General features: G+C 37.9%; 1 protein-coding gene across 5 annotated transcripts in view; it reads right to left on the bottom strand.

Annotated features, from left to right (window-relative positions):
* ADGB (androglobin) overlaps positions 1–20,827 on the bottom strand; it is a 164,621-nt gene that overhangs the window by 74,759 nt on the left and 69,035 nt on the right. For all 5 annotated transcript variants that reach the window (XM_086708075.1, XM_086708077.1, XM_086708076.1 and 2 more), the window contains 3 exons: positions 14,299–14,473; positions 10,262–10,352; positions 5,379–5,508 (listed from right to left, as the gene is read on the bottom strand). In XM_086708075.1, coding sequence (XP_086564201.1) covers positions 5,379–5,508; positions 10,262–10,352; positions 14,299–14,473 — 396 coding nt within the window. The remainder of the gene's footprint in view (positions 1–5,378; positions 5,509–10,261; positions 10,353–14,298; positions 14,474–20,827) is intronic.

Below are 20,827 nucleotides of genomic sequence, written 5' to 3'. Positions count from 1 at the left end.
TACATACTACATCAAAATAAAAAAATTCTGGGGGCGCCTGGGTGGCGCAGTCGGTTAAGCGTCCGACTTCAGCCGGGTCACGATCTCGCGGTCCGTGAGTTCGAGCCCCGCGTCGGGCTCTGGGCTGATGGCTCAGAGCCTGGAGCCTGTTTCCCGATTCAGTGTCTCCCTCTCTCTCTGCCCCTCCCCCATTCATGCTTTGTCTCTCTCTGTCCCAAAAATAAATAAACGTTGAAAAAAAAAATTAAAAAAAAAAATTCTGTCCATCAAAGGACATAATCGATACAGTGCAACCTACAGAATGGGAGAAAAATTCTGCAAATGATGCATCCGAGAAAAGGGTAGCATCAAGAATATATAGAGAACTTTTGTAAAGAACAACAGAAAACAAATGAATTAATTTAAAAATGGGCAAGGGACTTAAGTAGATATTTACCCAAATAAGATAAACAAATGACCAACAAGCACATGAAAAGATACTCAACGTCACTAATCATTAGGGAAATGCAAATCAAAAGTATAATGAGATTCAACCTCATACCCATTATGATAGTTACTGTTATAAAAAATAAATAAATAAACAGGTATGGGTGTTGGTGAGGACGTGAGGAAACTGGAAGTCTTGTGCACTCCTAGTGAGAATATAAAATGAAAAACAGTATTGCAGCTCCTGAAAAATAAAAGTTGATTTAATATGTGACTCAACAAGTCCTCGTTTGGGTAAAAACCCAACAGAATTGAAAGCAGTGTCTCAAGGAGATATTTGTATACCTATGGTCATATTAGCATCATGCACCCAGTGTCCATTGTTGGCTTAATGAATAAACAATGTGATATACATATATATGTATATATACTATTCCATCATATTATATACTATTACATATATATACACACACACATATGAATGACACATGCTACAACATGGGAAGGATTGTGGGAACATTATACTAAATGACATAAGCCAGTCACAAGCATATAAATACTGTATGATCCCCCCTTATATAAGGCACCTAGAGTAGTCAAATTCATAGAGACAAAGTACGATGGTGGTTCTAAGGGACCGAGAGAAGGGGGAATGAGAAACTGTTTAATGGGTATAGAGTTTTAGTTTTGTAATGTGAAGTAAGATCTGAAGATCGGTTGCGCAGCAATGTGAATGTACTTAACATTGTGTTGAGAAGAAGGAACTCTCCAAGAAACAGTATTAAGAAAAATCATCCAGACTGAATAAATCCTCCAGGAAACACTATTAGGAGAAATTATCCAGGTTGAATGGGTTCATGGAGTACCCAGCACAGTTCATGAAAAAGACTCATACCAAGGCCAATCACTGCAAAGTTTAATTATTCCAAGAATGAAAAGATGGTCTTTGAGATGGCAGAGAGTCACATACAAATGATCAAGAATCCCAATGTCATGTGTATTCTCAAGGGCAATGTTTATATTTCTGTAAATACATTTTAGAATGCTACTAAGATCAACATAATTTACAAATTCATCCCCTCACACATAGTTAACATAGTTAACTATTCTTCTTTGTGTGTGTGGGCGGGGGGAGGGGACATTCGGTTAAGTTAAAAAGAAAAAGAAAAAGAAAACCAATGCTTAAAGGTAGAATACAAGGGATTAAGGAAGAACTTCAAAATTCTAAAGGGATGATTTCTAAACTAAAATCTATATCCCACCAAAATATAAATCAGGTGGAGGGTGGATTATAGATAACTGCAAGCACATCAATTCTCATAATTTCCAATTCTCATAAATCTTTTCCCAGAAGTTTTGGAAAATGCAATTCACCAAAATTAGGTTTTAACCTAGAAACATAGTTTCCAGAAAACAAGAAATCCATCACATAGAGACAAAAGGAAGTCTCAAGATGACGGGTGTAAGGTTCCATTCATTTGAACTGTAGGAAGAAAGCAAAGGATTCTGGGGTGGGGAGGTGTCTCCAGGAACATAACTGGCACTTAAAGAAAACCTAATGTGTTTGTGTGCCAAATAGTCTTCAGAGGGATTTTCTTTTCCTTCCTTTCTTCCTCTCTCCTTGCTTTCTCCCTTCCTTTCTTTTCTTTTCTTTTCTTTCTTTCTTTCTTTCTTTCTTTCTTTCTTTCTTTCTTTCTTTCTTTCTTTCTTTTCTTCCTTCCTTCCCTCCTTCCTTTCTTTCTTTTCTTTCTTCCATTCATTATTTGGGAAGGTTTACTAATGTGTCATAGAAAAGTAACCAAATGATGGGGTGCTCAGTCGGTTAAGTGTCTGACTCTTGACTTGGTTCAGGACGTAATCTTATGGTTCATGGGCTCAGGCCCACATCAGGCTCCATGCTGACAGTGTAGAGGCTGGTTGGGATTCTCTCTCTCTGTCCCTCTCTCTCTGTCACTCCCCTGCTCCTGCACACTCATTCTCTCTCTCCCTAAACAAACACACAAACTTGAAAACAAAAAAAAGTAACCAAATGAAAAAACACCATAATTAGCTTGTACAAAAATCTATGTAAGAAATGTTTTTGTATTTGCTTCCATAGTAATAATCCTTAAATAACTATAATATCAATTCAATAAAGACTTCTGAAATTAAAAAAAAAAAAAAAACCTGGAAGAGAGAAGAAAGCAGAGGTGTGTGATGGTGAGTGAAGACAGTACTGTATCCTTATCTTCCACAACAAGGGATAATATCTAACTCGATAGATAAAGAAATAACAAAATCCCATCATTCAATAAACACATAATGGTGTCTGCCATGTGCTAGGAATTTTCACTAGTGCTGAAAGAAAAACAGTGTATTATAAAATCATCATCTTTGCCTTCGTAAGGCCTACTATTTAGAAATGTAGAGATACAGGAGCATCTGGGTGGCTCAGTCCACTGAGAGGCCAATTCGATTTTGGCTCAGGTCATGATCTCTAAGTTGTGGGATAGAGCTCTGCACTGAGCATGCAGTCTGCTTAAGATTGTATCCCTCCCTCTCCCTCTGGCCCTCCCCTGATGCATGCTCTCTCTCTCTGTCTCTCTCTCTCTCTCTGTCTCTCAAAAAATAATAAAGAAAGAAAGAAAGAAAGAAAGAAAACAAGAAAGAAAGAAATAAAACTAGTTTTAAAAAAGAAATGTAGAGATAAACACCAGAAGAAAACACAAATAAAATAAAAGTGATTGACTCTGGAGAGAAAGACTAAGGAATGAGGAGGAGTAAAACAGGTTGGCTATTTTTATGTTTTGGGTACTTTTTGACTTTTTAAAAATACTGCATGGAATAGATTAAAACTTAAAGAAAAACTTTAAAAGTGTGAAAAATCTATTCATTCTCTTTATGAGATTTCTCATTTGTTAGTCTGCTTTTCAACTAATACTAAAAAAAATTGTTTACCTGTATGCAATGGCCTGCCCCACAAGTTATCTTATGCCATCTGTAGAGGTTGGTAGAAATGAACTGTGATTCATTCACATAATGAAATATTATGCAATTTTAAGAATAAAGACACTCTTTAGGTATAGATATGAAATTTTCACCTGTACATATTCAGTTAAAACTCTTTTGTTTGTTAAATTTTGAACAGAAAAAGGGGAGGTGATGGATTATTGTGTGTTTCTTTGCATTTGCACAAAGAAACACCGAAAGTGTCCTACAGAGGGCAGAGCAGTGAAAATGGAGAAGTACATGAATGGAAACAAGACTTCTTAATGTATGCCTTATATTTTTATTTTTTAACATGTTAATATATTACCTTTTAAACAACAACTACCTTTTTACACCCACCACACTGGCAGAAGTTGAAATATCAGACACTGTAAGTGTTGGCCAGGATGTGGTGTGAAGAAAATTCTTATCCAGAGCTGACAGAAGTGGATATTGATACACCTGTATTGGAAAATTGTTGGGCATTTTGTTGTGATGTTAAATGGGTAAATGCCCTATGACCCAACAATTATACTGCCAGATTCACATCCTGGAGCAGGGATTCCTAGCCTAGTGTCCTTTGGGACTCATTGTTAAGATTTCAGGAATCCGTGAACAAGGATGGTTGAAAAAATTCATCTTTAACCCAAGTTCAGCATTTTCCTCCATTATCAATTTATCAATGCAGGTGAGTAGCCACAATGTTGTTAACAATAATTGTGACTTTACACACAAAAGAAATCACAGTACCCTACGTATCATTAGAATTGCAAATATCAAAAAAAAAAAAAAAAAAAAAAGAATGGCAAATATCCTAAAATGTCACATGTGTTGATCAGTACTCTGAAATTACACGGTTATGAGGCCCATTGTCAGGTTTCAAGTGGCTACATCTTACTCTCTATGGATACTCTCATGACCTGTAGCTGCCCAATCATACTATACTTAGCAGGCAACTATACTTAGCAGTCATTCCACCCCCAGACAGCAAAGTTGTGTGTCCTCACAGTGCTAACACACACAGCTGTTTTGCTTTCCGCTATTCCCTATCATCAATAGTCAACTAATACGCAGACACAGATTAGTTGTTGTCATTGTGTGTTAAATTTTTAAAAAAATTGGCAAAGGGACCCATTGTCCATAAAAGATTACAAACCCTGGAACTAAGGAAACTCTTACACATGCATACAGGGACAGCAAAGAATAGTCATGGTATTACTGCTTACAATAGTAAGAAACATGAAGCGGGGCACCTGGGTGGCTCAGTCGGTTGAGCGTCCGACTTCAGCTCAGGTCATGATCTCGCGGTCTGTGAGTTCGAGCCCCACGTTGGGCCCTGTGCTGACAGCTCAGAGCCTGGAGCCTGTTTCAGATTCTGTGTCTCCCTCTCTCTCTGACCCTCCCCTGCTCATGCTCTGTCTCTCTGTCTCAAAAATAAATAAAAACACTTAAAAATTAAAAAAAAAGAAACATGAAGCAGTGAATATAACCATCAACAATGTGAAAGATAAAAAAAAAAAAAAAACAGTAGGTTGGTTATCCATTAAATACCTTCAACCAGTGAAATGAATTGAATGAACTGTGACACGCAGCAAGAGACAAATCTCAGAATTGATGTTAAGTGAAAGGAGTCCCAGAAGAATTAATATGAATCCATTCAGATAAAATTATATAGCAATTAAACTAAGGTTATATTGTTTATAAACGTGTACATAATTGGAAAAATTAGAAGAGTATGAGGTTGGTTAATGACAAACTCTGAATGGCAGAGAGGAGATGCAACCTGGAAGAGACACGCAGGGGACTGCTATGAATATGGCATTTTCTAATCTAGATGATAGACATGTAAAAAGCTTATTTTCGTGGTATTCTTTATTCTGTTCAGATGCATGTTATACATTGTTTGGTGTATAACATATTTCACAATTTAAGAAAAAAACATTTATAATTAAGAATTGGGCCAATAATAAGAGTAACATAGTTACCTGAGATACCGTTCCTGTCAACTGAATTAAGTCTGGCTGGCTAAAGGTGATGGTTTCATCATTTTCAGTAAGGGAAGATAAACCAGATCCTGGAGGTACCCCTTTCTTGATAAAATATTGTACAAAATGACTAATAAAAGATAAAAAACAACCTCTGTTACCTTAATGTCTTGCTTAAAGTTATAACTGCATTTTTTATTGAGGCATAATTGCTGTATAACATTATATTAGTTTCAGGTGTACGACATGATGATTTTACATTAATATGTATTGTAAAATGATCATATGTCTAGTTAACAACCATCACCATACATAGTTATCATTTTTTTCTTGTAATGAGAACTCTTAAGATTTACTCTCTTAGCAGCTTTCAAATATGCAATACATATTGTTAACTATAGTCATCATGTTATACATTACATCTCATGACTTATTTATTTTATAACTGGAACTTTGTACATTTTGACCCCCCCCCCCCACTTACCCATGTCAGCCACCCCTTATCTCCGGCAACCACCAATCTGTTCTCTGTATCTTAGGTGTTTGTTTTTGTTTTTGAATTTTTAGATTCCACATGTAAGTGAGATCATACGGTATTCATCTTTCTCTGACTGCCTTATTTCACTTAGCATAATGCCCTCAAGGTCCATCCATGTTGGATGTTGTCATAAATGGTAAGATTCCCTTCTCTTTCATGGCTTAATGCCATTGCATTGTATATTAAATAACAGCAGTTTAGTCAAGAGAAATTTCTGATTTTGTTCATTTCATCATCTCATCAATTTGCATCCAATAACAAATTTTTATTTCATATTAAAAACCTTGACTTGCTTTCTGTACAAGAAGTATCTCTATCAGTCAACGCACTATTTTAAAACTATGGTGGTCATCTTTAAATGTTGATGATCAGAACAAAGGAATTTTACATTTAGACTTGATTTAGCTCAGCATCAGAGTAATGTATCAGTGAAATAGGGCTCAGAGTAAGAAATTGTGAGTCTTGAGCACTTCAGTTTATAACTGTGGCACTCTTACTAGCTACTCAAGGGTACAGGATTTCCTTTCAAGTAATTACTGATAAGACCTTGAATCGCCATTGTCATACCTCGAAGTTTATAGGCACAATAAAAAGACATTGTTATAGCACATATATTTTACTTTAAGTGTTTGTCAACGATAAAATTAAATTTCATGTATACAGTCTTCCTAAACTTCTTTTTTTCTTTGCGAATGTTTAGTGAAAGTTCTTAATTCACAAGCTAAGCATCTCTGATTTACCTGAAGCTGACGCTAGAGGGTAGCACAGACATATTTGTTGTGAGGCTCTGAGCGGCTTCCACTTGGCCAGGAGCCAAGAATGGGCAACTCTGGGATGTTGCTACAGAGGTAGTGTTCCAGGGAAAGGCACTTGTGATCGCAGTCGCTCTCAAGGGCTCGCCGAAAAAGGGCTTGCACTCATATTGACCTGAGAACTCTGACTGCACAGCAAAGCTGGACAAGGGACATTTCTTTCTTGTACGATAAAATGTCATTCACTTATCTTTGTTTTTGGCTCTGGCAGATTGAATAAATATGCCAGGAAATTCATAACAGAGTCAAACAGTGAATAGATTAGTTGAATCTAATCAGGTGCCAAAGTCACCTAGATTTGGTTTGTAGACTTCCGTCCACCTTGACCAGATAATAAAGCTGAAGGAAAATATAAGAAAATAGAGTAAGGGAGTAACTCGGGGAGTTCAGGTTATGAAACCAACCCATATGTGGTGCCTACTGGCACAGAGATTCTAGAAATTTGGGAATGACATTTTGAATTGTGAGGAAATTTCTCCTGGTGGTCTGCAGCTCTCAAAATCCATAAAATCTCTGGTTAGTATGAAACCTCAATCAATTGAGAGACAGCAAAAAGGGATTTGAAGTGGAAAAAAGCATCATCTTAGTAGGTAATATTAAGTATGAAATTAATTAGAAAAATTATGAAGCACTAACATTTTTATGTTAAGTTTAGGAAAATTCTATGTATATGTGCTATTTTGTATTTCTGGCATATGAAAGAATTTAGCATGTTACATAATGCAGCAAATTAGGCTTTAAAATCTATATAGCATATTTAATTTTAGTTTTATGATTATGTTACAAGGTATAAGAAAATTTGGGTTTAGAAAAACTAATGGTAGGTATAGGAAAAATTAAGTTTCTCAAAATATGTGAATTTGATTATTTGACCTTAAAAAAATAATAATGTTTATTTATTTTAGAGAGAGAGACAGAGTGCAAGCAGGGAAGGGGCAGAGAGAGAGGAAGACACCAAATCCGAAGCAGGCTCCAGGCTCTGAGCTGTGAGCACAGAGCCCAACATGGGGCTCAAACTCACCAACAGTGAGATCATGACCTAAGCCAAAGTCGGATGCTTAACCCAATGAGCTACTCAGATGCCCTGGTTATTTGAACTTTTATAATGATTTAAATACTTTGCAAGATTTTATTTGCTATGATTTTTGGCTTTTAAAGTACTTAAAGAGATAACAAAATATAATGATACTGTAAATGCCATTTAAAATGTTTAAATAGGGGCACCTAGGTGGCTCAGTTAAGCATCCAACTCTTGATTTCAGCTCAGATCATAATCTCACAGTTTGTGAGTTCAAGCCCCATATCAGGCTCCGAGCTAAGTGGAGGATTCTCTCTCTCTCCCTCTCTCTCTGCCCCTCCCTTGCTTTCTCTCTCTCTCAAAATAAATAAACTTAAAAAAAAATTTAATGTATAAATAAATTCAGAAAACTAAATTTATTTAAAACTTTAGTGGAAATTAATAGATTTATGTATAACAAAATTTTATTAAAAGTTAAAACTAGATTTATAAATTCGTAACTAACAAATTTTTTAAATTAAAGTAGCAGCACACTGTCTTTTTGGTTTATAGAGCTGTCTTTCAAGGCTTGACATTGCTGACTGCCAATGACTGTCCTGTGTTAGGGCTGCCTAGGGGTCCATCCTAACCCCCTCTCAGTGCTCAATTGTTAATGCATAGAGTTGAGAGGAGCCTTGAAAGGAAACGATTGGAAGAATATCTCTAACATTTTCAACTTATAGAGTTCATAAAATGTAAATTGACTGGCTCTGAAAGTAAAACCATACAACGAACTGCCTTCTGATCTCAATTTTGACTGCTTTACTTCATCCGCTTACGTTCCAGTCATGGATTTTAATACGTCCAAAGAAGGCTAACCTACGTCTAATGGCCACTGTGTGACTGATAATATAAACCATTCAAAATGTTCACTAAAGTTTTATTTAAGTTTAAAATACATTCAAACAAGGAGCAAATCATAAATGCAAACCTTGCTGAAAATCTCAAAGCAAGCACGGCCATATCACCATTATGCTGATCAAGGGACATTATTGTTGCCAGTGCCCCATGAGTCCTGCCGGATAGGTCTCCCAACCACGGCCAGTCCTGCTCACCACAGAAAACTATTCTCCTGACTTCCAACACCATAGATTGCTTTTGATTTTTCTTCTCATAATGAACGTTAATAGAATCCTTAAAACAACCCATGTACTTTTTACACCAGGCTTCTTTGGTCTAATATTTTGTGTGTGTGACATTCATCCATGTTGATTTGTGAGGCAGCATTTCTTTCACTGTCTGCAGGTCACTGTATCTGATTTGTCTTCGGTTTCACTGGGATTGGGTCCAGCTGCACTTTTCTCTGTGTTTACTTGCTGGATTTCAGAACTTCCTGAATCTTGACTTGAGGGGTTTTTTTTTTTCTTACTTTTGGGATATTTTGCCATTATATTTTTAGTTTTTGACTATTCTCCCATCTCTCTATCCTCTATTTCTGAGACCCACTTGGAAGTATGTTGGTCCTTTTCAACTTGTTCCATTTGTTTTTACTATACATTTCCCTTTCTTTCTTTCTTTCTTTCTTTCTTTCTTTCTTTCTTCCTTCCTTCCTTTCTTGTCTTTGTGCTTCAGTCTGGATATTATCTCTGATCTATTTTCCCTTTTGCTAACTGTCTTTTTTAGTTGCATCTAATCTCTGATGAAATACATCCATTGAATTCTTAGTTTTGGTTATTATCGTATTCCTTGAATTATTGAATTCCTAGAATTCCTATTTAATTTTTTTAAAACTTTTCACATATTATTATTTATTTTTATGTATTACAACTTCATTGGTGGGTAATTGAAGTACAATTATCTGCAAAATTCAGAGTATAAATTTGGTAATCTTTGACACATGCGTATGTCTATTTATTACTTATGCATGGCTGCTTAAAAAATTACCACACTTCGAGTGGTAATAATCATCACTTCCACTCATATCACTCACTATTTCTTCACATTATTACTATTTGTTGACTTCCTGTTCCCTTATCTGAACTCATTAGAAATTTTAGATCCAGGATGTTAGTCTTTCTTTCGTTGTCATATTCAAATATTAATATATTTGGATTTCTCCTCCTCCTTTTACTTCTTTATTTTCTTTGTTGTTCTAGTTAGGGTTTCTTCCTCTAAAAGTAACATACTTCATCTCCCTAGTTTCTATGACAATCATCTGATCTTACAATTTAAGTATCAGATAATAACCAAAAGCATTTGTTAGTGCTAATGTTTAAGGTTCAACAAAATCCTTCACTGTTCTAAAACAGTAGCCAAGGCTGTAAAGCCAGACATATTAAAGCTTTATTTTAATTGATTCAGAATTTATCTTAGCTACTTATTACTGTGGGGAAAAGAATCTAAGATTATTGTTTTCTTGCAATCACTGTCACCAAAGCATAATTGTCAGACAATTTGTCTCACAGTTGTGAGACAATTCACAAACACTTCATTTGTCAACCAGATGTATTTGTGGGAAAGAATGTGATATACTTACGTTTCTGTTGGAATTGTAAACGGATTCATCCTATAATTCAAAAACGGACTTGAAATTTCAAGAAACTGTTCGGGCTTCTTTATTATTGTTTCTAAAAGAAAAATTCTCTATTATTGATTCTTTATCATTGGTTCTATAAGATCTAGAAGATTCTAAAAGAATCTAAAAGATAATTATTGATTCAGTATGATACACTTTTGTTTTTTAATCTTCTAAAATTAAATGCATTACTTAACATCTACTGCAGTGCTGATGAGATTAACTGTCTACCCAGCAAACCTACAATGTGAAACATTGTCTTATTATTACTGGACATTCATTGCTACTTCTTTAAAAGTTTTTCACTAAAAACTGTTCTTTTAGTTAACCTCTGCAACACAGATGCTCATATATGAAGTAAAAATACAGACTAATATCTGGATATGGTACTAGAACCAAAAATGTAAAAAAAGTCAAGGTCATGGGAAGGAAAGAAAGCATTAGATCAAGAAAGACTTTGTGAATACTCCTAAAGGAGTCTGAAGCCAATATAGAAGTAAGAAGTTCTCAGTGGAGGGGCACCTGTGTGGCCCAGTGGGTTGAGCTTCCAAATCTCGATTTTGGCTCAGGTCATGATCTCACAGTTTGTGGGTTTGAGCCCTGCATCGGTCTCTGTGTTGACAGTACTGGGCTTGCTTGGAATTCTCTCCCCCTCTCCCCGTCAAAATCAATAAATAAACATTAATTTTTTTTTTTACATTTATTTATTTTTGAGTGACAGAGCACAAGTGGGGGAGGGGCAAAGAGAGAAGAAGACACAGAATCCGAAGCAGGCTCCAGGCTCCGAGCTGTCAGCACAAAGTCCAACGCGGGGCTCGAACTCACAAACCATGAGATCATGACCTGAGCCAACTGAGCCACCCAGGTGCCCCAATAAATAAACATTTAAAAAAAAGAAATTCTCAGTGTATACGGAACAGAGCTCAAGCACTAGCATGGTGATCACAGGAATTAAACATTAGAGATGATTAGTTTAATAAAACTCCTGCTACAATGGAAAGGATGCCCACTGGAGAAAAATAAGAGAAACTCTGAATGTGCACATAACTTCTCTGTGCTTATTCTATGGTAAGCTCTCAAATGATCTCTCTCTCTCTCCCTCTCTGTCTTGCTGTCTCTCTTTCTATTTCCTATTATTTTTCACCTTAAATATTAAACCCAATAGATAGAAGAAAGACAGTTATGGGGTGAGCCTTGAGGTGGGACACCATTGGTTGGGATCCTACCAATTTTAGATTTTCTTCCCCAGTTCACCCTAAAGCCATCATGCAGCTAGAATTATACCACAGTCAGTATCAAAAGCAGAAAACACCTGCATGTTCAATATTTTCCCCTTTATTCAGCTATTCTTTGATGCATTTTAGAGCAAAGATTTTCTCTCAAGCATCATGTGCATGCTGATCTTTGGTTCAGAAGGACAGAGAACAGGAAAGAGGATAGAAAGGATGGAGGGAGGGAGAGAGGGAGGAAAGAATGGAAATTGCAAAGTTCCTGTATCCCAATGCAGCAGCTGGCAGGCACCAAGAGTCAACTGCAGAAGCTCCAAGAAAGTAAAGAAAAGACTGAAATAATCAAGCAAGAGAGAGAGGGGGCAGATAGGCTTGATAAACAAACAAACAAACAAACAAACAACAACAACAAACCTGACCTTTTCTTCTTTCCACCCAAACCAGATATTTCTTTAGTCTTTGTTCTTTTCTGGCAAAGACTGAGCGTGTTGTGCTAGAAAATCTTTGCTACCAGCTGTACTGCTTGTATCATGTAGGCAAGAAGCAAAGGCGAGGAAAATTACATGGTTACAGTTGTTAATTTATATTCTAAAAACATGTAAATTATGGTTGAAAGTAGGAGGCAGGGAACAGGTAAGTCTTTCAATCCATGTGACCATTGCAATTGTAGAATCCTGAGCACCACGGAGACTTCCGTATTGCATTGTGACCAAGATAGGGTTCCCTGGTCCCCTGCCATGAGGAATCAGCAACACTTGCATTGGTATCAGGAGCCACAGCAGGTGCCACCAATAGGGGTATAAGCCTTGGTGCACGGGACCGAACCCTTAGAGCATACTGTTTGTTTGGGTTTTAATGTTTATTTATTTTTGAGAGAGAGAGACAGAGAGAGAGAGACAGAGCATGAGTGGCTGAGGGGTAGAGAAAGGGAGACACAGAATCCGAAGCAGGGTCCAGGCTCCGAGCTGCCAGCACAGAGCCTGACGCTGACGCCGACGCCAACTGGAGCCCACGAAATGCGAGATCGTGACCTGAGCTAAGTCAGGTGCTTAACCGACTGAGCCACCCAGCTGCCCCGCTTAGAGCATACTTATAAGCTTCACGGCGAGGCCACTGGTAAACGGGCTCTAGGTATGTTCAAGGTGGCTTTGCCTTCATTGCGCATTCAGGTAACGGGCCTGTGAACATAGCCTGTAATGCAGTAACCTCTAGAAGGTGGTATACTGTGGCTGGATGAATACGATTAGAAAATCATGAGCAATTAGCAAAGACAAAGGGAGAAAGTGCAAAATCAAGAAAACAAACACAAAAGACATACTAAAGAAAGCTTTTTTGGACAAAGACAATTTAAGCTTTTTGGAATAAGAAATATATATATATATTTCAAATATTTGAATATATATTCAAATATATATATTTGAAATATATATATATTTCAAAAAATATATGTATATTTCAAAACCAAGAGTTGTACCCTTAACCAACTGAGCCACTCAGGCATCCTATAGGCCATAATTTTTAAATTATAAGTTTTCGTTCTCCTTTAATCCCATCTCATGCATCTGCTTTAGAATTGAGTTTCTTTTAATGCTCTCACTCATTTCTTTTGCCATTCAAACTTGGTACTTATGAAATACTGGAATCAGAATGAAGACTTGGAGAGAACAACATTGAAGGAGTAAAGACTGAGATTTGGATTACGAAGAAGTTGGAAGTAAACTGAGAATAAGAACAAGGTGGGCAGGACACCGAGGCGGCTTTGCCTTTTAAATGTCCAGCTCTTCATCTGGGATCAGATCATGATCTCACAGTTCGGTTCCGAGATCGTGTCTCCTGTAGGGCTTTGTGCTAACACTGCAGAGCCTGCCTGGTATTCTCTTCCTCCCTCTCTCTCTGCCCCTCCCCCACTCATGCTCTCTCAAAATATATAAACTCAAAAAATGATCAAAAAGTTAAAAAAAAAAGAACTAGGTGAGCACAGTCCCCCACCCCACCCTGAGCCCACATGAACCTCTTTATTTCTAGCACAACTACCATTCATGGTGGCTTATGACAGTATTCACACAGGGGGAGTCCAAGAATGAAGTTATATCCCTATATTCTAAATAAGGGTCAGTTTCTATTCTAAATTTAAATCAGTTAATTCAAAGACTATGTTCTACAGGGCACTCTAGAGTGATTTCACACCAGGGGCTTAAATATGTTACCTAAGTTTTTAAATATTATTTGCTACAAACCATTTTCTATCACAATAATTACAATACTCTCACCCAAAGAATGGCCTGGATATATCTTGTCAGTTTAGATGTGAACCAAACTATTCAGCTTCTGAAATGTGGAGAATTAACCCTTTAAAAACATAAAATTTAGGGGCACCTGGGTGGCTTAGTCGGATTAAGTGTCTGACTTTGGCTCAGGTCATGATCTCACAGTTTGTGAGTTCGAGTCCCGCGTTGGGCTCTGTGCTGACAGCTCAGAGCCTGGAGCCTGCTTCGGATTCTGTGTCTCCCTCTCTCTCTGCCCCTCCCCCATTCATCCTCTCTCTCTCTCTCTCTCTCTTTCTCTCTCTATCTCTCACTCCCCCCTCTCAAAAATAAATAACACTAAAAAAATTAAAGACATAACATTTAGATATAAAATTAAAAGTAGGCTTTAGGTATAATTTTGGGTAGCTTGCCTTGATAGATGTATTCTATTACAAATTCAACTGTTAGACCTACAGATAGAGAAATGGTAATCAGAAAGATTTCCAGACAACATGACCCATACCTTGAGCTTCATCTGTTACAACAGTTTCCTTTTTTTGACGAAAGATTTTCCAGGCAGGTATGGGAGGTGGCTTTGGAGGTGCTATGAGAGGGCAAGACCTAGTTCTAGTCACCAGCACAGGATGGCTACAGATATGGGAAAGTCCATATTCTCTCAGCTTCTCGGCAGAATCAGCCTAAAGAGTGGAAGGCAGATTTAAAAGGATATGTGCAATTGCCTTATGCATAAAAAATACTTTGTCATTATGAAAATGCTGTTACCACAAGAAAGTAGTAATAAAGGGGGCGCCTGGGTGGCGCAGTCGGTTAAGCGTCCGACTTCAGCCAGGTCACGATCTCGCGGTCCGTGAGTTCGAGCCCCGCGTCAGGCTCTGGGCGGATGGCTCGGAGCCTGGAGCGTGTTTCCGATTCTGTGTCTCCCTCTCTCTCTGCCCCTCCCCCGTTCATGCTCTGTCTCTCTCTGTCCCAAAAATAAATTAAAAAAAAAAAAAAAAAAAGAAAGTAGTAATAAAGGAACAATAACCCATATTTCTACCTCCTAACATAAATGTGAGTACCATTGGCATTTCTTATCATGTTTTTTTTCCCCCAGAGACCCCTATCTACTGATTTACAAAATGAGAGACTTGAGAGACTTGAACTAGAAGCCACTCTTCAGTTCTAAAAGTTTAAGATGTTCTGAGATTGAAAAAAAATCTCAGCACCTCAGTTTGGCCCAACATTAATCAACCATTACTATTCTAAGTTAAAGCTTTTTTTTTTCTTAATATGAAATTTATTGTCAAATTGGTTTCCATACAACACCCAGTGCTTATTCCAACAGGTGCCCTCCTCAATGCCCATCACCCACCCACCCCCTCCCTCCCACCTCTCCATCAACCTTCAGTTTATTCTCAGTTTTTAAGAGTCTCTTATGGTTTGCCTTCCTCCCTCTCTAACTTTTTTTCCCTTCCCCTCCCCCATGGTCTTCTGTTAAGTTTCTCAGGATCCACATAAGAGTGAAAACATATGGTATCTGTCTTTCTCTGTATGACTTATTTCACTTAGCATCACACTCTCCAGTTCCATCTACGTTGCTACAAAGGCCATATTTCATTTTTTCTCATTGCCAACTAGTATTCCATTGTATATATAAACCACAATTTCTTTATCCATTCATCAGTTGATGGACACCTAGGCTCTTTCCATAATTTGGCTATTGTTGAGAGTGCTGCTATAAACATTGGGATACAAGTGCCCCTATGCATCAGCACTCCTGTATCCCTTGGGTAAATTCCTAGGTTAAACCTTTAATAACAGTGCTTAATATGTGAAGGTTGTGTCTGTTCGTTTATTTGTTTGTTTAGTCACCAGAACGGCTACATAGTTTTAAGGAAAAAATCCACTACATGTAGTGTGTGAGGTCCATGAGGTGATAAGCCAGTGCCTTGTCTATGGCTCATGCCTTCACCCTCCAACAGAAGCTCTCCCACAGGAAATCCCCATGATCTCTGCGGACAATGGAGCCTTTCACAGAAGGGCAGAGGAGAGAGGCTGCCCTAAATCCTGCTAAATCAAGTCATTGTCTGGGACGATGCTTCCCATATTCGACTGTTCAGATATCCTGAAGCCACGCTGCTTTGGCACAATTCAGTATCATATTTAAGCAGAACTTCAGTTACTGATAGCTGAAATATGCCATAAGAAATCAAAAGTCTGCGAAAGTTAAAGTAATATATTCTGTCGCCAAATTCTGGCATTCACAGTCTAAATGTTGAAACATTTAAAGTAAAATAAAATAACTACATTTAAGTCAGTTTTGCCAGTAACTACTTTTCTTCCTAGTGACTTTGCATCATTGATTTCTATGCAAAAAGCAATGCTTGAAAATGTACATTTATAAAGCTGTCATTTCAATTAGGACCAGAAACCCACCTATTAGCCTATTGCAAAGTATTGCCTCAGCCGGAACCTGCCTTACTTTTGTCACTGTTTTTCTATAGCTCAATGGCCACTTCTGGGAGTGCAAAACAGGTGGGGTCACTGTCAGATAAAACAGTTCTTCAGGAATCCAGGGCTTAACTAATGACTATAACAATTAATTCATAATTGAAAGGAGACAATCAGTGCACTATTGAGTCCAGAAAAGCCACTTAAAAGTGTTTAAAGGTGCAAAATAAAGAGGAAAGTGATTCAATGTTTAAGCGGTGGGCGGGGGGAGGCCTAATAAAAAGCAGAGAGAATTGTAACATCCCTTTATTGCTCTTGTGAATGTTAGTGATTCCTTGAAAACAATTCAGAAACCTCTGGTATTATGCCTTAGAGTGGTTTAAAAATGTTTTTTTTCAGAAATATTCTAAAGACTAAACTTTTTTTCTACAACTTTTGCCCTGCCAAGTTTGAAAGTTTCCCAACACTCGAGATGGGGGTTTATGGGATGATTTATTGATGTCGTTTCATGTAGCAACCAAGAACAGTACTATACTTTGTCTCCAGAATCGAAGCCATGCCCGAAGTAGTATTTATAAATTGAATCATTTCCAAATAATTTACTATTTAACATTTAGCAAATTTGGTCTACATATCTCTTATAATTCTTCTTATAACTGCAACCAAAGGTGTAGATTCTTTACTCTTTTTGAAGCCATAGAGCATCGGAAAATAAAATTATTTAAGGCATTTGAAAATGTAAGGTTTTGTGTCAAACAATTAAATATGGTGTTAAACACCTATTGTATTATTTGAATAATCCACAAAAGTACTAGCTTGATTTAAAGTAAGTAAGCTGATTTCTCATAGTTCATTTTAATTCCAACATACATACCATATCTCCTTTCAATTATGAATTAATTGTGACAGTCATAATCCCTGGATTCACCATGAACTGTTTTATCTCACAGTAATCCCACCTGTTTTGCACCTCCCAAAATTTCTGAATGATGTAAGTAAGTAATGCTATTGAAAATAGTTATATAGTTGACGTTGAGAAACTTTGTTAAAGGATCTCAAATTTTCTTAGATTAGAGTTTGAGGCAGAGAGAGACTTGGAGTAGTAAAAATTCACTCAGGTGAAACCTTAGGTAAGGACTTAAGAAACATTTTTTAATAATTTATGTGTAGACTTAAATTAGAAACTTCCTTGCCCATAATGCTTGTTCATTCCTCTGCCCCCTCCCACTCCAAACATCTTGTTTCTATTTATTTATTTTTTTAAAGTAAGTTCTACCCCCAGCGTGGGGCTGGATGGAGTTCATTATCCCAAGACCAAGAGTCAAATGCTCTACCGAGGGAGTCAGCCAGGCACCCTTCAAACATTCTAAGTAGGAGTTTGAGCAAGTGGGTAGCTTTCTTAGAACTTGCAGATCGCACATTTAAATAAAATTAAAACAATTTAGAATATCCAAAAACAGGAAGATGGGGAATAATGTGGGGTAATTCATGGCATCCTGTTCCTTTCCAAGTTTTCTTTTTCTTGTATTCTAGACCAATTCTTTCAAAAAATGTAAAGTATTGACTTTATTTTAAATGTTGGTCTCATTGTCTTTGGGGCTATAATTTTTAGCAGTGTACTCCATTTAACAAAGTGCCATTAGAATACAATTATTTTAGTCGGTTTATCTTTAAAACATTGTGTCTCATTCTATTCTGATTTTGACCAAGAGAACAAGATCAGGCTATCAGCTAATGTAAAAGAATCAGCAGGCAAGTTAGGGAGACAGTGAGGTTATATAACCAGTTCATCATAGCCTTGAAGTTCATTTTTTTAATATTAGTTTCAGGTGTACAATATAGTGATTTAACAGTTCACCCAGTGCTCAGCACAAGTGTGCTCCTTAATCCCCATCACTTACTTCACCCAAGAAATAGACTCTTAAGTACAGAGAACAAACTGATGGTCACCAGAGTGGAGGTAGGTAGGGGGATGGGTGAAACAGTTCATTTAATTATTGTTACAGATATTGGGTTAGTTCCTGAACCTCTGGACCCCTTAAACCATTTTCAATCCCTCAGAAGAAGGATTTATAATACTCTGTATGTCCTGACTCCCTCCCATGTCTATAGCTGCCTCTGAGACTTCTCCCCTTGCTATCTATTCAACTTCTAGCACTTCTCTGAACCCAGAGAGCTCTCCTTCACCTCCAGACTTTCCAACATAAGTCCTCCTCTGCTTTGAGCACACTTTTTTCCTATTTATTAAGCGAACTTTTTAAGGCCATCGCTTAAACGCTTCTTCCTTTAGGAAGGCTTCCCCAGTCAACCACTAAACAGAAACATGTTTCTGCTATGTGTGCCATATTCATTCTTCCACTCATTGATTCATTCATTTGGTCACGCATCAAACACACATTGTTTGAACACTATATTTCTACCATATTCCAGATACCTTTTATGATCTCTGTTATACCAGTTTTCTAACTTTATTACTATTGTTGGCGTGTCTGTCTCCTTCATTAGGCTCTGAGTTTTGTGATGAGAGAGTTTTGTTAATCTTGCTCAGCACAGGTCTTCAAAACCTAACTTATTATTTAGCACATAATAGATCATCAATAAAATCTGTTGGATTAACAACAAACATAGGTGATCTTTTTTGTCCTTTAAATTCGAAACTAACTTTGTGCTTAAATATTAATTTCTCAGCGGGACAGCCAAGAGTTCAAATGGATTATTTTGTAGGATTTGTGTGTGTGTGTGTGTGTGTGTGTGTGTGTGTGTGTGTGCATGTGTGATGTATTCATCCCATTCTTGTATTTTATAGTTTTAAAAATAGTTTAAGTACTTCCCATAGTGAGACCATGGCAGTCCACAAAGCATGGCTCAGGTCATTTTTTAGTCCATGGTATTAGAGCATTTGATCTCTGGAATATTTAGGACAGCAGCTAGGCCAATGCCATGTAAAGAGGTTAAAAGAAAATCAGGGCTGAGATAGATGACCCACCCAAATCTTAATCAGAGACTCAAATTTGTGGGAGGTCAAGGAAACACACTTGGATTTAGGCAATGAGTAAAGTTAATTAACTTTGAATTAAAATCAGAGAAACTGCCACTATATGCCCTGTCATCTTGACAATATTACCCCTGTTAAACGGCAGATTTTTGTGTGGATAAATGGTGTCTATTCAAAAAGGACAAAGAAGGAGGAGGAAAAGGAGGAGAAAAAGGAGGGGGAGGAAGAAGAGGTGGAAGAAAAAAGAGAGAAAAAGAACGAAAGAGTGATGCTGCTTGGACGAATCATCTAGAAGACAAATATACTGTGTAGTAAAGCACAATAAGCATCCAATTGGATTATTTACACTTCAACCAAATTTTCATTGAATTTTTAATATCCAGCTGTTTGTAACTAACCCAATGAACATTTATGTATAATTATATTACTAAACCATCTAGTCTTCTCCAACTTTAAATGCAGTGATTTCAGAACACAGAATTCTAGAACTAAAGTACTAGATGTCTAGGGGTCCCCCAAAGGGTTAAGATTTAATAAGCTCCAAATGCAGTATTGTGTTTGTTTTAAACAGAGAGAAGAGCAAGTAAGCTGGTGGACTTTACCCTTTATAAGGCAAAGAGAAAAGTGATTTTCATATCCAATAAATGTCTAGCTGATTGCACCCAGACTTAAAGTGAAAGGCTCACTGGCTTAGATTAAAGCCTTGTCCTGAGGGGCCAGCATCTTATTTAACACACACAGTAGGTGCCTGCTAGAACACTCTCCAAGAACAGAGCCTGGGGGGAACCAGCTTCACACTCTCCCTTTGCCCTGATTGAGAACACCAGTCCTCCTGGAGGGGAGCTTCTACAAGCTTCTGATGCCTGATCTTTGCAGCAGCTACCCAGAGAAGGCCTCCTGACTTCCTGGCTCTGGAGGCCAGAGGAACTTGCATTCCTGGTCCTCATGGAACTAGAATTATCAGTGACACCCAGAAAGGAGCTCATATTCTCATCTGGTGCCCTGAATTTGCAGCTGCTGCTAGGAGACCCCTCTCTAATCACCAGGCTCCGGCAGCCAGTGGAGCTTACGCCTGTGGGTCCCACCAGACTGTTACCAATCGAGAAAGAGTCATCACAGCTACCACCCCCAGGGCACAGCAAAAGGCAACAGACCCAGAAGTTCAGTCTTTCTATGGGGGAGGCCTATTAACTAATCATCATGGCTGCAGCCTGAGGGGCAGACTTGTAATTAAACACACATCTTGGGACTGACTGTGATCCTTTCTAGAGACCACGGAGGGCAAGCACTAGGTTTTATGCTTTTCCTCTGCCGCCCTCCAGAGTCACTGTGTCTCCTGGAGAGGAGATTCACATGTGGTCGGTGCCCTGGTTTTGACGTCTGGCCCTCCAGTTTTTTGCAGCTGCTACCCAAAGGAAGCCTCTGGATTGCCTGGCTCTCATTGCAAGGGGGAGCTCGCGTTGCTGGGTTCCACAGGACTGTGGCAATTGGAGAGACAGCCCTTGGCAGGCTGCCACCCTCAGTGCACTGTGCGGACAGCAAATTGAGCCACACCCCCAGTCTGTCTGTGAAGGAAGACTCTTGGCTTGTCCTGGAGCTTCTGTCT

The sequence above is a fragment of the Puma concolor genome, chromosome B2 (genome assembly GCF_028749965.1).
Source record: "Puma concolor isolate L17-30 chromosome B2, mPumCon1.1.hap2, whole genome shotgun sequence".
Classification (NCBI taxonomy): domain Eukaryota; kingdom Metazoa; phylum Chordata; class Mammalia; order Carnivora; family Felidae; genus Puma; species Puma concolor.
The sequence above is the reverse complement of the archived record's forward strand: the minus strand, read 5'-3'. Positions and strand labels throughout refer to the sequence as shown.